Here is an 18099-nt window from a genome sequence, read left to right as displayed (position 1 = left end):
AAACAATCACTATAAAACTCCCATTTACTCATAAATTGGGTGTATAAAGATTCTTAGAAATTAAAAATCAAATTTGAAGAAAAATTTTCCATGACAACTTTTTCAATTCTTAGTTAAAATTCTTATGAATAACAAAAAGGGAAAGAGAAGATGACTCCCATAAACTGAACTTTTGTATTCACCATATCTAAGTGTTTTAACCTACGACTCTGGGCACTGAAGATTTGCTTACATCTACATATAGATATTTTAATTTTTCAAAAGTCATTAGAACATGATAAATGTATTTTTAAGCATGTTTCTTGTAGATATCAAATCCCAAACCTATTTCCAAGGTTTCTGACTTTCAAGGCATTCAAGCAATTAAAAAAAAAACTTTCTGTAAACACTGATGAGAAATACTGCCATGTACATGTATGTACTCTACCCTTCATAGAAAAATGAATTTTTCACATTAAACATTTGATTTACTACCACTTTACATTATTAAATGTCAAGCCATTTCAATGTGTTATTTCCCTAACATTTAACAGAAAAACTATGACAGCAGGCATTATACAAAGCTAAAAGAATCAATAGTTTACATAACTTATGATGAGAACTTATATACATGTACATGTACATGTAATTATTTGAGCTTTGTTATACCCTAGGAGCTCAACAAAAACATAATCATTAACATCTTAGCAAACCTTAGAATGAAAATGATGGGTAAAATCTAGAATTACGTAATTTTTTTAAGAGATTCTTCATCCGTAGAGCAAAGTTTGCAGACAAAATCATAGAAAATACAGCAAATTCCTAAAGGTAAACATCTCTGTATTAGTAATGAGACTGAATGCTAACTGCATCTTAATGCACTAGTGACAATACTTCATGGGTAAAACTACCAGTAACTAATAAAAGTAAAAAAAACAGATTCCTTTCAAACAGACCAGCTTGCCAATTATATTTTTTTGGTCATCATACTTCATGCATGCATAAAAACAAAAGCTTTAGGGGAAACTGCTGACAGGCACTTCAATGTACTTTTCAACTACCACTCAATTAGATAAAAAAAACATGTAGTACAAACAAATGAATTAAGATGCCAGATAATAACTGTTTTCATAGAATAAACATCCTAAAAATGTCATCTGCAACCAATTATTTTCTGTAATTTGCTGACATTGCATGTATTTTCAAGAAACTTAAAAAATGCAGGCCTTACAGCATTTTTGGCCTTAAAAATAGGGCATTTTATATGGTTTTGGAAATCAAAATTAAAAAATAAGGGGTTTCAGTGAAAAATTGGAAAAGTTACAAGTTTTTTGTTTTGTTTTCTCTTTTTGTTTTTTTGGGGGGAGGGGTTGTAAATTTTATGCTGTGACTAGGTTCAACAAATCTAGCCTCCCCACCCACATTCATTCAGTATATACACATAAAATGATTTATATGAGTGTCATATATTTATGTAGATATACAGGCCACTAAGCAGTGGAAGGCTTTGTGATTTGTACACTGTACATGTGTACAAGGTTGACTCCTGTCTCCAATAAACTTAATAGAGGATACATTGGGAGAGCTTTCAGCTAAAATAAAGGGATTGTAAAGATTTGGTAAAAAGAAGAGGAATTCTCTAGAAAAAAAACAAGATCAGAGGGTCAACTGAAGGCTTTAAAATGTGAACTACACAAATGTAATGCAATAATCATAATTGAAAGTGCATTTGCACTACAAGTGTACATGTACATGTACATCTGAGTACCATATAAAACTTCAATATTTTAAAGTGGTTTCACTGTTGAGTGAATATGAATTACTTCCAAATCATTTTAATAGGTTTTTCATTCATAAAAGTAGTGCATTATTAAACAGTTAAGACATTAAATTTTCTAAAAGGGAGACCAGTAAACATTGCTGAACATACATGTAAACACATGTACATGTGACAATGGTAAGAATCCCACATATGAAGTCTGAAGGTTATTCATTTGATTCTATTTCCTTGTAGTAGACCTAACGTTATTCCCAGGGTACATGGGGGACGAAACCCTAAAGTATCATCTTAGAAATAGGTATAACTCCTAGTCTAGAGCATGTGCTTAAAAAAACTGGACTTTTGTTAGGCTTAAACCCACATGTATGACAAAAAATCTCCAGCTCCTTAACTACTTTGCCTTGTATAAAGATTTTCATAAACCTATATGGGTTTTCTTCTTATTCTTTCCCAACTCTCCTTAGCCTAAGTCAAAACTAGCAATACAAAAAATAACCCACACACTATAAAAAGCCATACAAAAAGAGACAACAAAATAATAACTAAGGTCAGTTCCCCCCTCTTTAAAATACTACATTTTCTGTAAAGATCCAAACAGTTGATTCCATATTTCAAAAATAGCATTTATGCATGATAAAGTCTACTTTAGTCTGGTACATTGTACATGTATATTTAGTATTTTGACACATTACTGCAGTCATATGTCAATCAACAGCATACAGTGACATGAATATATCCAAAACAAAATCAACAAGTGTGAACATTTCAAACACGTCATTATAATATTATGTAATGAGAGAAATAACATTCCTAATTTCAAATAATACACCGATTTATCTTCAATTTGTTCTTAAAACAGACTTTGGGACACTAAAAAAATGTAACTTTAAACCATTTTGTAAGGTAATGTATGCAGGGCTATCCTTTTCAAAGGATTAATTTAATATAAAGATCACAAGAATATCAAATTTCGAAAAGATAAGAATTTTTTGCTAAGGAAAACTGTATCTTGTAGTATCAGGTTTAGAATAGGGTGATTTTTGTTAGTTTCAAATCATCTTTGTTGAAAAGTTTGAACATACAAGTAATTTTTAGATTTTTTTAAATAGTAAATTCTGAAATAGACTAGCAAAGAAATACCTTATATATTGTAGTCTCTCCTTTTACATTTTATACAGCTATTGTTATTCAATATTTAGACTACGCCACTACTGCATTGTCAAAGTATATACATGTATTATAGTACACGTACATGTATTTCAATCTATGTCCCTTTCAGTCAGTGCTTCAACATCTTAGATATTTAGCAAAAATTATTTAAAAAAAAAAAGTATATATGAAAAGTTTCATCATATAAAATGTTAAAGATATATCACTCTTTTGCTGGCCAAAGCAAAGTTTTGCTAGTTTGGGCATAGGACTCGTGTCTAAAGACCAAATATGTTTTTCAGGTAATGGCTAAATATCTTTCAGTTAAAGAAATATCCAAATACCAGTATATGAGTACATTTTGTACATATGTTGAAACACTTCAAACACATCTAAGTAAATATTACTGTGTCAACAGTCCCTATCTTATAAAAATCTTTTAAAAAAATGCTGATGGCTATAAATGTAAACCTTCAATTTTAATGCTGAAATTTAAAAATAACATTACCTTGGGTCAAAATTGTGACCTTCATTATGATGCCTTCGTCTCTGAAACAAATCACTCTCAGTATTGTCATTTAAAGATTGTAGACGCAAGCGCTCTTTGTGCTGAGCAAGAGAGATCATCATGCAATGCACTTCAATGAGTTGTAAACGGAAATGAATAGCACAACTCCGCTAAGTTCAAATAGTACTTAGATAAATCTTATTCTTATTGTCAACTTGGTGTAACTTTAAACATCACTGCAAGCTAGGCAAATGTCCCACGTAAATGTAAATAAATGAACTAGCTCCAATATATCAGGTGAGATTATACTATGTAAATATCCAACTTTAGGAAGATTAGACTTGTACATATGACTAGTAGCTTGATCCTCACTGAGTGAAAAAAACAGGTATAGAAAAAATAAATCCTCTTAGATATGGTTAAAGGATTCACAGAATATGATAGGTAGAAATCACCAACCATAAAAAAAGCATTTAATACCGCTGTTGTAAACCCGTATCTAATTAAAGCAAATGACTACTGTCATAAATACCTATCATTTTTGATCGTCACTGACCCTGCATCTGTTTGAAAGGTCGTCCTTATCAATCATTAGATACACCATTTTTAACAGTCATGGATGTAAATAATCACCCCTTCTCTCCCCTAAAATAAAATGGTACATCGCTATACTGGCCTTTAATAATAGGACACTATAATCTACCTTGTAATACTGCATTTATTTAAAGGGACCAACCCACTGGGGTTATTATTACAATGGACAGCAGAACACCAAGACGTCATTTAATTCCTTAACATGTATTTCAGGTAAGAATGTAACATTTCTCCACCTTTTATTTTTTGAAGGATGTGCCTACTACATGTACATGTATGTTATCATCTATTTTTTATAATAGAAAATAATTTTTTGGCACACAGGAAGGCTTAGCTAGATTTAGAATTTGTAACTTACATTTGGTATTAACAAACAAAATGCAAAACTTACACAGTATGAACAAAATCTACATGCACACTGACAATCTGTCTAACACATAAAATGAACAATTTGTACCCCTTCCCCAAACACACTTACCAGACATTGGCATTACAAATGAGCCTGACAAATGAGCATGATTTTAAAGAACAAATTGTGGCTCAAGTTTATTTTTTTGCTTTTCATTGCTTAACTAAAGTTAAACTAAAATACACGTGTAGACTGCTAGAAATTTGAAATTTACTGAGACTTTATGATACAGGTTAAATTATAGTCATTCAAGTTGAAGCTACGTGTAGGTCTCTCTGTCTGTCATTTGACTAACAACACAGGCTTGACTGAAAATCTAGTGTATTAGCTCCCTTTTAAACAAATTGTTTATTAAAGAAAAGTTTAAAGCAGGAATTACATAGTATCAAAATCAGGGAACTTCCTTTCTCAATTCTCCTTTGACAGCACCAACACTACAGGCTCTTATGTAAACAGTACATGTATAACCATTTCTAGAAATCTAAATGTCTATATCTACATATACAGGCACATATCCCTGGGCAGGTACATGTCAGATCATAGAGATTATAAAATATCCTAATTCATTTTATTCATTAGCATATGATGTAAGAGCACAGAAAGAAACACCCACAAAAGTCAAACCCAAAACAGACCGAGAAAATATGGACACAAAATTTAAGCTTGATACAGCTCTAAATTTGAACATATATAATATAGTTGACCAGAATATTTGACGCAAAATATATAAAAATCAAAAAGAAAATAGTAAAAAGGCATTATCAAAATCGGAAGAAAAACCAAACATTCTACATGAGTTTTAATGAAACATCCATTTTTACACTTTTTGGTCCTTTGTTCTAAAGCGGTAATGGTCACAAACTCCAAATTAATTAGGAATCTTCCTTCAGAGGTAAGTAAAATTATACCAAAATTGCATAACAATGGGTCAACCACAACTTAATTTATTGCAAAAAAAAAAACCAAATGTCTATGGACAACTACAGTGCCATACCAATACCCAATTATAAACTGTTTGCAGACCTATATTAAGTGGAAATTTATAAATTTCAAAAGTAAGCTCATATCAATAGAAAGAAAAAAAAATTCATCAGTTTCATAAACAAGAGGCTCCCAGGAGCCTGAATCGCTCACCTAGTTAAAGTTTGTCTTTCAAGGGCAATAAATTTAACAAGGAGTTGTAAAACAATTTGGTGACAAGAAGACTTTGGTAGGACTGTCGTAAGGATCATTTCAGTGATAGAAAGTTTCTTTCTGTTATAGTTTTAAAGATATTGGCTGAAAACTGTAAAATTCATATTTCAAGGGCAATAACTCTTAAAGGAGTCAGCTGACAACTTTGATCCCTGATGACTTCCGAAGGCCTTATAATAAGGGTCATTTCTGCTATAGAAATAAGTTTGCTAAACCTAAGAGTTTTGGAGATACTGCGAAAAACTATTGTCTAACACTATGTTCTATTTTTAGTAACGGCAGCCATGTTTTTTGACGGATCAAAAATCACCACAACTGTTCTATGCACGATACCCCAAGAAACATTCATACCAAGTTTGGTTCCAATTGGTCAGGTGGTGTCAGAGGAGAAGATTTTTGAAAGAAATAACATTCAAAATAGCACAAACAAAAACGTCAAAAAGGGCAATAACCCCAACATGGCTTATCATATCAGAATGAAAATTTAACCACAGATAGATCTCATCATGCTTAACACTTTTACCCTATCAGAATTTGGCTAAAAATAATGGTTTTGGAGATATATGCGAAAAACTACTCTGACCCTTATGTTCTATTTTTAGTAACAGTGGCCACGTTTTTCTATCAAAAATCCCCACATCAGATCTATGCACGATACTCCAAGGAACATTCATACCAAGTATGGTTCCGATTGGTCAAGAGGTGTCAGAGGAGAAGAGTTTTGAAAAATTATTAATGACGACGACACTGGCGGACGACGATGAAGACAGACGCCAAGTGATGGCAATAGCTCACATGGCCTTTGGCGAGGTGAGCTAAAAAATGGTGTCAGCATTTTTGAGTTATTGTGAGCACAGATGGACCTAGTATACCATAATATGTCCTGTATAGACAGATGGGTGGATTATTATGTATACTTTGGCAACTTATATTTGAAGGTAAGCAGGCAAAGAGGTGATAAACCCAGCTAATGTTAAAAGCTCTTATTTAAGTTCAAACTGATCTGGCCAATATATATATATATTGACATAAGATATGTAAAATACTCTCTTCATAACTGTTTAAATATCCTAACCACACTAGGTAACAGCAGACCCTTAAAAGAAAATTAATACAAGAATGGGACTTGCATGTACAAATATATCATGGTTTTTCTGAGAAAATTGAGTTGTCTCCCTTTATCCATTACCAAAAAAAAAATGCAGGAAACAAAACCTTCGATTATTCATTAAAAGAAGTCATTAGAAAAGATCAACTACATTATACAATGCAAAGAGTGCACTTTGTTTTTATTGATAGTGTTTTTGTTAGGAAAGTGAACATAGATGATTGCTACACCTGAACAGCCACACATCTCACTTTCCATGCCATTACAGATCCTCCAGGGATTACAGACTTATAATTTCTAAACTGTATGCAAATAAGTTCGTTACTACAGTACCAAAATCTTTGACCTAAATTTGAGCAAATCTCCCACATAAAGTTTCTCCATACAATGGTACTGACACTCTCCTCCTTATTCAAACATATTTCATTTACATATACATGTACATACGTGTAGGTTTCAGGTCAAGACAGTTGTGCAAAATAATTTCACTGTGAGATGTATAGCATCAAGAAGAGATATAAGTTCATGCCATAATGGAGACTTTCAACATTTAGCTACATGTATTCCTAAGTACATTGTACATGTAATAGTATGAAGAGAATTGTATCAATACATGTACATTTTTTTCTTCTAATACATACATCATTTCATCTAAATCTATGTTCACATGCCTTGATTGAGGTTCATATTGTAATAGGTAACATAAATGTAAATCATAAGTAAGAGTAGCTATTCATGTGTATCTGAAATTCTTTGCAATATGACATTTCACCGAATTTCCTCTACAATGTGTACAGTGATAACCTACATGTACATGTACCCCCCTCCATTTTTAATATAAGAATCTTCTCAAAAATACCAATAAGAAAGGGAGACATCCATTTACATGTATCTGTCATTTTAAGGACAATATTAGTACACATGGAGAAACAATTCAAACATGAAGATAAAAATGCAGTTTTTCTCTCCCACAAATGACAGGATGAGAACAACAATTTTATTTCTGATGATGCCTGTCAATGAATCACACTTAAAATTTAAGAGTTATGGATATGTCACAGGTTTAGGCTAGGGTTACATGCACAATTCAATCATGCAGGCACATGATCTTCTTACACCCAGTTTTTGAAATTCTTACAAGAAGTGTAATAATCCAACGATTAAGTATTTAAGATCTTGTTACATCCCAGATTACCACTCAAGGAATACGAATATGATTAAATTTGGTGGCTTATTTTCTAAACCTGACCTACATGTACATGTATCTACATTGTGTAGTTCATTTTCAGAGTCCTGTTGTCTTAAATTTCATTTCAATTGAATTTTTAATTTTTTGTTTCAGGAGTATCCTTCTTCATTGACATTTCCACACATTATCCATAAAAATGGTTCTGGAAGTGAACAAAACATATAGGTATGTATGCACTGTACTACTGATGTACTTTTGGTACATGTTCTTTCAATTACAATGTAAAATGTTTCAATTGAGGTCACATACAAGTAGTACACCTAAAAATCCACTTTATGGCACATTATTCTGACTGTAATTTTCACTAAATCCTGTTGGAAGTGTTTTAATTGATACTTTTGTTTGCGTAAACAAGACATGCTTATCAGTTGCTTTTGGATTTTGAACTCCTACAAAAAGTGAGCATTTCTTTGAGAAACATGTACAAATGTAGATACAGGCTGTTTGTATTCTGTATAGATCTCAGGAGTTAGATTTGAATTCAACAGATTTTTATAATTCAATTTATTGTTGTATTTTCCCACCAATGTTCTAGGTTAGGGAGAAGGTTAAGCACTCACATGCAAGTTTAACCTCACCACATACTTTATGTGCCTGTCTCAAGCAAGGAACCTCCAGTCAATAGTTGTTTTTTTTATGTTCGTTGTTATTCATTATGTTGTTTTTCTATATATTAGGTTGATTTTTGTCTTTAATGAATAGTTTCACTTCATTTATTATGGGGCCTTTTACAGCTTGCTAAATATTGGTATGGAATTTGCCCATCATTGAAGACTGTGTGGTGACATGCAGAAGTTCAATTTTTCTTTGCTTGATTTTTGATGGAAAACTGTCTCATTGGCAATCATACCGCATCTCCTATTTTCCTATTTTTATTTATCAATATCCAAATAAAAAAGTCGTGTTACAGACCTTTAAATCAGAGGAGATTCAGACTACCAAATGTCAAAGAGAATCACTTGTCAAGTTATCTATATAAAATATTAAGGCAGGTTCGAGATTGCTCTGATGTCCAATGGCTGATTTGCCAGACAAGCTGGGATCATGTGTATGTTTTTGATATAAGACAAGCTCTGACATCACACGACCCCAGCTTGTCTTATATCAAAACCATATTTTGCACACCAGTTTTGGTGCACAGTTCAAAACAGAAATTCATTACTTTATTGGCTCTTGAAAAGTTAAATCTGGGTACATGTATGCAATGAAAGTTTATACTATTAACAATATCAATCTGCTTTTCTGCAGTAATTGAATTGATGTTTTTAGATTGGATATGATAAAAAAAAATGACAAAATATTGTGATCTTGAACCAGGGATTATTTAATATTAGTTATATTTAATCCCAGCTTGAACCTATAAAATTAAAAATCAGGTAGTCAAATATTGTGAGATTTTGTCAAACAAAACAGTGCAAATTTCAGAAAGAGGGAAAAACATGTCAATAGTGTCGTCTGTTGTACAAATGTACATACTACAACAAATAACTTTTTTGAATTAACAAAATTTTGATGTCCAAGCAAATCCCATGTTTTGGATATGGGACAAGCTCTGACTGTCTCCTTTTGGTAAGTCTAAGCACTCAGTTGTTTTATAACAGAGGCAAATCCAGATGGAGGATGAAGAACCTGGCTAGCACCCCTCCTTTTCAAAGTGTCTGGATCCTGCCCTGTAAAAACACCTATACATGGAGGTGTGTAATACATTAATGCAGGGAGTATATTGAAGAGGCGGAAGTCACTGTTAATAATCTATATAGAACACTGCCTTGCTGTTTGTTAACCAATTTTCTCAAATTTCTCTGTTGAAAATAGGGTAATTTTTTGAAAAATGTTTTTAAAATCACTCGATGGATTTTGATGAGTGATGTACCAAATTAAAGACAAAATATTGGAGAATTGCAACATGTATTTTTTATTTATTTGAAATGCGAGGAATGTAAATATTTTCCAGTTCAAAATATGGTCTTTTTAGACAAATTACCAAAAAAATGCACTTTTTTTTAAAGATTCATAAAGGTTGATTAAGAAATAAATCACAGAAACTCCATTTAATCATTGTTTTACCATGGGCTGACCATTGATGCTACATTTTTTTTAACCCTGAGCGATATGGATAGTAAAATAATGTGGCATAAATGGTCAGCCCATGGTAAAACAATGATAAAATGGACTTTTCTTGATTTATTTCAATTCAAATAGGGTAATTACGATACTTTTTTACATTTTCGTGACCTATTACGGTAAGGTTAGACTCGCTGCATTTGTCCATATTTGAGTGTACACTGCATTAAAAGGTCAAAGTGTTCACACATGGACAGGTACAATGTTTCAGTCAGTCCCGATTGTTTGTTTTAATCATGTTATTGTTGTTTTCATACATGATGGTTCACATGTTTTTTTTCTAAAACATAACAATTAATATTTTTATTAAAGATTTGATGTTCATTCACGCTACTGAAATGAATGAAAACAGCTGATACACATCAGATTGTTATGTGTGTTTGTTTACATGATTAAGGTGGGTAGTAATTTATACACACACAAGCCACACCCAATAAGTCGTGTGCTGCTCATGTAAATCGAAAATTACACAGAGTTGTGGTCCAAAGCCTTTTAAGCACGTCATACAATGTATTAGAATTTGTCATTGAGTGTATGTGAAAACTATTGCATCAATTAAAATGAAATTAATATCAAAGGAAAGAGAAAAATCATCTAAATGGCAATGGCCATTTTTGATAAATGTGCTTAGAATAACAATAAAATGATGACTAAACCAATGTCTTGAGAAAAAATAAAAAAATGTTCAAATTAAAAAACTATACTCTATTAAGGTATCAATCATTGTGTCTTTCTGCTTGTTTAACCTCTTGAATTTACTACCAATTAAAAGATTAAAGAAACTTTTTTAAAATGATATATAACTTTTATTGTATAACAATGAGTTTAAACCACTTAAATAACATTTAGAAGCCGACCAATTTCATTAATTTTCTCTGGGGCAATTACTGACAACTACCGTATTTTCCAGACTTTAAGTCAATGTGGAGTATAAGTCGAAATTGCCTAATTTTACCAAAATCGATGAAAAAAACCGTAGATAAGTCAAATTTGCCTGATAGGTTGAAGGTCAGACATGTGCATTTATATCTAGGTGTCAGCAAAGATCCGAGTTGAGTGGTTGTTTTCACAGCATATTATTCCAGCGATGTTACATGTACTTGATATAATATTTCTGAATTAATATTAGTATTTTTGTTTAAGTGTACTTTGTCCATGAGTTCAATTATTTTTTATTGAATTGCATGACAATTACTCTGAAGCCTTAGATTGTCAGGTGTATGAAACCGTAAACATGTCAAGCATGGGCACAAAGGTGTGATTTTAGCAGGAAATTAGTTTGATGAATGGGTCATATTTACGAGTGCTAATTAATAAACAATATTGCCTGGCATTTCGAAATAAAATAAAAAAAAATAAATTTGGTTGCAATTAGCCATTTAGATAACACTAATTATGATTACAGTTAGAGTCACTTGCGAATGTGTAAGGTCATACTGTACATGTACATGTATATGGGTATAAATTTGCATATTAAAGGACCGATACCTCCAGAACACTTGATGTCTTACCAGTAAACGAGTTTAACATATCTTCTGGAATTTGTTTATATATTTTAACATTTTTATTAACATCTTTGTATTCATTCATAAAGGATAGCGGCACTGATCAATAATCTTCAAGTTTGATCGCCAGTTTGACTGAGTGACGGCTTTCGTTATTCAAAGTTTACTCAAAATTTTGAATGAAAGCAATCAAAAATGAACAAAACAAATCTAATGAATTGCATTGAAAAATCCTTATATAAGTCAAAAAGGATGATAAGTCAACGCTGGCCTTTTCTTGAAAAAAAAATATTGACTTATAGTCAGGAAAATACAGTAATTAGTGATTAATGATTTTTACTATAATTTAGTATTTTGAGAACACACCCTTCGTCAGTATTTTCATCATTACTTTGTCATAATCAATTTGTTAAATCTATAACTTATATAACAAAAAAATTCTGAATATTTCTCATTCTCCCAGTATGCATAAACCTTAAAGGCTTTAAGGTTACAGACCACCAATTCAACCAATGAGCATTTGGAACGTACGCAAAAATAGTCCTACGCAGAAATTACCCCTGTTCCTCATAGTGCTGTGAAAAAAGTTCTCATCTTATTTAAAAAATTTAAACAGTTTCTGAAAGGAAAAACATTTCTGTACATTTTATAGGTGCATTTTGCTTCTTGTGATGTGAAGCCTAATCTCCATAATGATTTTTAAATGTACCCCTATCTTGTGAAAACACTGGGATTTCCCATGCTATTTATAGACCCTTCACTTCCGGTGACCAGTACTGCACTGCAAGTCTGCTAACCCCACATGCCATTCTGAGGATTGTGAGCTGACATATGTAGAATCATGCTGATATATAGTCATCTGCAGGTTAAAGTTAAGGTAAAGTCCAGAGAAGCCATTGAATATTGTGAAATTAGCATAGAAGCCTATGGGAAGTGGAATTAGTGGTTTTTAGCCTTAAGTTGAAGCCATGGCAAAATGAAAAGTTTCTTGAAATAGCTTTAAACTACTTGAAGATCTTGTTAACTTTGCCATGACAGGAATACACTACAAAAATCCTTCAAAATATGCATTTTTTTAAGTTATAGGTCCAAATTATGGAAAATTGGTCTTTTTGACTGATTTTTATGTCCTATCTTGTAAAAAGTGTAGAAAATTTAGTAAAAATATCAAATATTAAACTTTGAGGGCTATATTTACCTAAATATGGTAGTAATAAGCACTTGAAATCAAGTTTTGTGTAGATTTGAGCAAAAATTAGGTTAGAAATGAGGAAAAACTCACTTTCATTACTGCGGTTAAGGCCATATAAGCATTCCCCTATGGCAACATGGAAAATCCATTATTGAGCACTTTTTTTGCTTTAGGTGCCCTTTACTGGTCATGTTTTAATGTGAAAACACTGTATTTACAAATTTAAAGCCAAATATATCACCTTTTGTGAAAATTTAAAGATTTAGGATTTTTGACATGTGATCAAGAAAAAGGGGGAGGCATGTCAGAAATAAATTTTTAAAAATAGACCAATTTCTCAGAAAATGATTACTTTTAAAACTATTTCTTCATTAATATTGTTAAAAAACAAGTTGTGGTTGATATTTTTTATTTGAAAAGTCAGAAAAAGTTCTTTGCAAATATTTAATGCATTTCAGTATGGTAGAATATTGTCACTTTTTTGCTCGCACAACTTGGTTACCCTATATTTAAAAATCAAATATTTAAAAAAGTGCTTGTCACATTTCACTGAAACTTTGCAGATGCATTCAGTATGTGTGTAGGAAGATACCTGTATAGTTATTAATTTTTTCTAAGACAAAAAGTGACTCTTTAGGTTACAGACCACCAATTCAACCAATGAGCATTTGGAACGTACGCAAAAATAGTCCTACGCAGAAATTACCCCTGTTCCTCATAGTGCTGTGAAAAAAGTTCTCATCTTATTTAAAAAATTTAAACAGTTTCTGAAAGGAAAAACATTTCTGTACATTTTATAGGTGCATTTTGCTTCTTGTGATGTGAAGCCTAATCTCCATAATGATTTTTAAATGTACCCCTATCTTGTGAAAACACTGGGATTTCCCATGCTATTTATAGACCCTTCACTTCTGGTGACCAGTACTGCACTGCAAGTCTGCTAACCCCACATGCCATTCTGAGGATTGTGAGCTGACATATGTAGAATCATGCTGATATATAGTCATCTGCAGGTTAAAGTTAAGGTAAAGTCCAGAGAAGCCATTGAATATTGTGAAATTAGCATAGAAGCCTATGGGAAGTGGAATTAGTGGTTTTTAGCCTTAAGTTGAAGCCATGGCAAAATGAAAAGTTTCTTGAAATAGCTTTAAACTACTTGAAGATCTTGTTAACTTTGCCATGACAGGAATACACTACAAAAATCCTTCAAAATATGCATTTTTTTAAGTTATAGGTCCAAATTATGGAAAATTGGTCTTTTTGACTGATTTTTATGTCCTATCTTGTAAAAAGTGTAGAAAATTTAGTAAAAATATCAAATATTAAACTTTGAGGGCTATATTTACCTAAATATGGTAGTAATAAGCACTTGAAATCAAGTTTTGTGTAGATTTGAGCAAAAATTAGGTTAGAAATGAGGAAAAACTCACTTTCATTACTGCGGTTAAGGCCATATAAGCATTCCCCTATGGCAACATGGAAAATCCATTATTGAGCACTTTTTTTGCTTTAGGTGCCCTTTACTGGTCATGTTTTAATGTGAAAACACTGTATTTACAAATTTAAAGCCAAATATATCACCTTTTGTGAAAATTTAAAGATTTAGGATTTTTGACATGTGATCAAGAAAAAGGGGGAGGCATGTCAGAAATAAATTTTTAAAAATAGACCAATTTCTCAGAAAATGATTACTTTTAAAACTATTTCTTCATTAATATTGTTAAAAAACAAGTTGTGGTTGATATTTTTTATTTGAAAAGTCAGAAAAAGTTCTTTGCAAATATTTAATGCATTTCAGTATGGTAGAATATTGTCACTTTTTTGCTCGCACAACTTGGTTACCCTATATTTAAAAATCAAATATTTAAAAAAGTGCTTGTCACATTTCACTGAAACTTTGCAGATGCATTCAGTATGTGTGTAGGAAGATACCTGTATAGTTATTAATTTTTTCTAAGACAAAAAGTGACTCTTTAGGTTACAGACCACCAATTCAACCAATGAGCATTTGGAACGTACGCAAAAATAGTCCTACGCAGAAATTACCCCTGTTCCTCATAGTGCTGTGAAAAAAGTTCTCATCTTATTTAAAAAATTTAAACAGTTTCTGAAAGGAAAAACATTTCTGTACATTTTATAGGTGCATTTTGCTTCTTGTGATGTGAAGCCTAATCTCCATAATGATTTTTAAATGTACCCCTATCTTGTGAAAACACTGGGATTTCCCATGCTATTTATAGACCCTTCACTTCTGGTGACCAGTACTGCACTGCAAGTCTGCTAACCCCACATGCCATTCTGAGGATTGTGAGCTGACATATGTAGAATCATGCTGATATATAGTCATCTGCAGGTTAAAGTTAAGGTAAAGTCCAGAGAAGCCATTGAATATTGTGAAATTAGCATAGAAGCCTATGGGAAGTGGAATTAGTGGTTTTTAGCCTTAAGTTTATTAAGTATAAAGATCGGGGAGACACAGTTATTTTGTACATTATGTAGACTTTGTTAGGAGTGACCTGTCCATTTAATATAAAGTCCCCAATGAATGTATATATATTATGCTATGGTATAAATGACAGAAAATTACACCTAAGGACATTGACATTGTTTCTCTTTTGTTTTGTACACAAATAAAAATGTTGTTTTATGAACAAATACATACAAATTAGCGAAGTATTTCTAAATAATACAAAGAGGTAACGTAACATCAATATGGAAGATAATATTAATATTGTTGAGGGCCAAAATACACATGTAGTGCATGTAAAATTGTTTACAATCTTCAACATACAGACAGTACAGGTGATGTCGGTCGATGTAAGACAATCCCATGTATGTCGCAAAATCTGCAGCTGTTCCTCGATTGGCTTCATTCGGAAAGAAAAAAATATAGAGAGACACTTTCCTTATATGTGATTGTATTACCTGCCAGTCATAATATTCAGGGTTAAGGATGGGGAAATAAATGATGGCCACTTTATAACATCATTTCCGGTCTGTATATGGTGAGGATGTAATTCGATATCAATGAATCAGCTGATAAGTAATTTGCCATCTCGGCCCTAATAGACGTCCCATAATGATATGTTAATAAAAAGAAAATGGATTGAATGACAAATTATTAATCTACATTTATAACGTTAACAAACTTATGATGAAAAAAAAACGAGAATATTAATATCATATAGACCTGAAACAGATCTATGCTAATGTTATACCATATACCTGTAATTAAAATAAAAGGTCTATTGTTATACTGGGATTAAATATTACTAATATTTTACTAGTCCCAGTGTTATACAATCCTTGCACAATTTGTACACAAGTGATTAAGAAACAGGGGTTTTATATTACAATTCCTGGCACATTGCGACTAAATGTGACATTATTGAGCTAATACATGATATCAGTAACAATGACCAATATATTGGTCTTTGCATCGTACTTTTGATGGGAAATGTTAAATGGACTTCATGACACCTATTTAATTAATCAACTTGAGTGAAAGAGAACTTTTCTTTTTTGTAGTTTACAAATATGACGGGACAGTCTTACCTAACGTCACAAAGTAAACGTTACCAAGCAACGTCAGTTTTCTTCTTGTTGAGAAGTCTGTCAACACCAACATGGAATAAGAACTATAAAACACAAGTAAGACACACATTAATTTATGCATAGAGTGACAAAAGTACAACGTTATTATTTTGGGTTATTTTGTGGTAGAAAAAGGTCTAGCTTCTTAAGCCTCCAGCATATAAAAAACATGCGGATTTAGTTTCAGGTCGAGGGAACAACCACTTGATACTAAGAGAACTCCTAGTTATTCGGAGATTACAGTATTTATTTTATACTTTTAAAAGACCAAATTAATTATTCATTCAGAGGTTGATACACTTTTCAATCTAGACCTAGCTATATGCATTTTTTTAGTTTTTGGCGACCGAAAATTTGAAAAAAAAACAGCTCGGTACTGACTACTGAATCAAATACTTGTCCACTTAATTTTACAAAGACTATTATTTATATGGCCAATACTTTCCCCCTCTTCCTAAATTTTGATTTTCAATATTTCATCAGCAAAATATCAGTAATGCAAGCACAATTCTGTAGATGCTTAGTGCAAGACAGCAACAGGTAATCAGTACTAAACTGTTTTACAATAAGATTTCAGTTCGGTTATTTTTTTGTCGGATATGTCTTTAATTGATACTTGTTGAAGTCCGAATGTCAGCTTGATTTCGTTGTTTAACGTGTAAAAATGTGAATTCACCGTAAAAGATTTCATTCTATTTTATTTTCAGAAGTAATGCCATTCATGCATTTAAGGGCTTGTCATCCCAGCCAGAACAAAGGATTCCCAGCTTTTAAATTAGATGGAACAAAAGCTAATCAAACCATCCGTAATCTTATGTCGACTGAATAAATCTTTCAACTGTCGGAAGCCACCGAGGGGGATTCTTAAGGTTCGACAACATGAGAAAAAGAAATGGAAACTTTTAAAACTAAAGAAAAAGTTAAAACTTATGAAAAAGAAAAATAAGGAAAAGAACAAAAACAACAAATCCAAAAATAAAGATAAAGAAATTGTACCAAGTTCAAGTTACATCACGAAACGCGAAAAAGAAATAAAAAAGGGCAAGAAAGACAAAAGAGCTGGAAAATATCTAACAAGTTACAGCAGCGGCAGAACCGACCTACGGGCAAAAAAGTATTCACTGCATTGGGCAAGAGAACCCAGCAGAACAGGTTTTCTTGATTTGGAAGAACAGCTGCTTTTCAATGGTGTAAAAAGAGTTCGTTTTAAATTGCCTACTCACAGAAGGGCTAAAAAGTCCAATCCAAATTTTTGGTAGTTCACGATTACAAATATGTATCGCGCAAAGGAAAATATGCATGGAAAAAAATAATAAATAAAAAAATAAGCACATCTAAATATGCAATGTTTGCTTCTTTGATTTTTTTTAACAAAAGTTTGACTTTGAAGACCAAGTAGGTGTTACAACATGTAAAATTAGGAAATTAGATTAATTTCGACATTTATAGACTGAAAGACCATTCAATTCTAATTTGTTGGAACAACATTGCTTAAAAACCTAACGCTTCTCTGACAAAAAAAAGTAAGGAAGCTACAGTAACCTTTGACTATTGACTGAAATCACAATTTCGTTGTAGCTGTGGCCAATATCCAGATACTCCAACTATGGTAGCAACTATATGATTTTGAAAACTGGGATTAAATTTTCTTCAAGTATTAAGTAATCATTTCCCTCTAGATTTCATTAATAATGAAACAAATCTAGAACGGATT

General features: G+C 32.0%; 1 protein-coding gene and 1 long non-coding RNA gene across 7 annotated transcripts in view; one reads left to right on the top strand and one right to left on the bottom strand.

Moving 5' to 3' along the window:
* The window catches only part of LOC148625035 (LIM and senescent cell antigen-like-containing domain protein 1), a 29830-nt gene extending 14035 nt beyond the window's left edge, over positions 1-15795 (bottom strand). Inside the window, exon 1 of one of the 3 annotated variants that reach the window (XM_088568221.1) lies at positions 15583-15795. In XM_088568221.1, the coding sequence (XP_088424347.1) occupies positions 15583-15623 (41 nt within the window). In that variant the 5' untranslated portion in view covers positions 15624-15795. Of the gene's footprint in view, positions 1-3416; positions 3913-15582 lie in introns of those variants that run through there. The other 2 variants (XM_088568222.1, XM_088568220.1) reach the window with 2 other exon arrangements.
* Positions 4133-17724, top strand: LOC148625034 (uncharacterized). 4 transcript variants are annotated; one of them, XR_015919841.1, is made up of 6 exons: positions 4133-4223; positions 6216-6551; positions 8064-8135; positions 10407-10491; positions 16320-16442; positions 17093-17724. It is a non-coding gene; the product is annotated as an uncharacterized LOC148625034 (long non-coding RNA). The 4 variants fall into 4 exon arrangements; XR_015919840.1 differs by lacking the exon at positions 10407-10491; XR_015919842.1 differs by lacking the exons at positions 4133-4223; positions 6216-6551; positions 8064-8135; positions 10407-10491 and adding an exon at positions 10521-12088 and having other exon boundaries at positions 15240-16442.
* The last annotated feature ends 375 nt before the right edge of the window (positions 17725-18099 follow it).

This window comes from Perna viridis, chromosome 2, assembly GCF_037379345.1.
Source record: "Perna viridis isolate PV_CMFRI_1.1 ecotype Kerala chromosome 2, ASM3737934v1, whole genome shotgun sequence".
NCBI lineage: Eukaryota > Metazoa > Mollusca > Bivalvia > Mytilida > Mytilidae > Perna > Perna viridis.
This window is presented reverse-complemented; position numbering and strand designations above follow the sequence as displayed.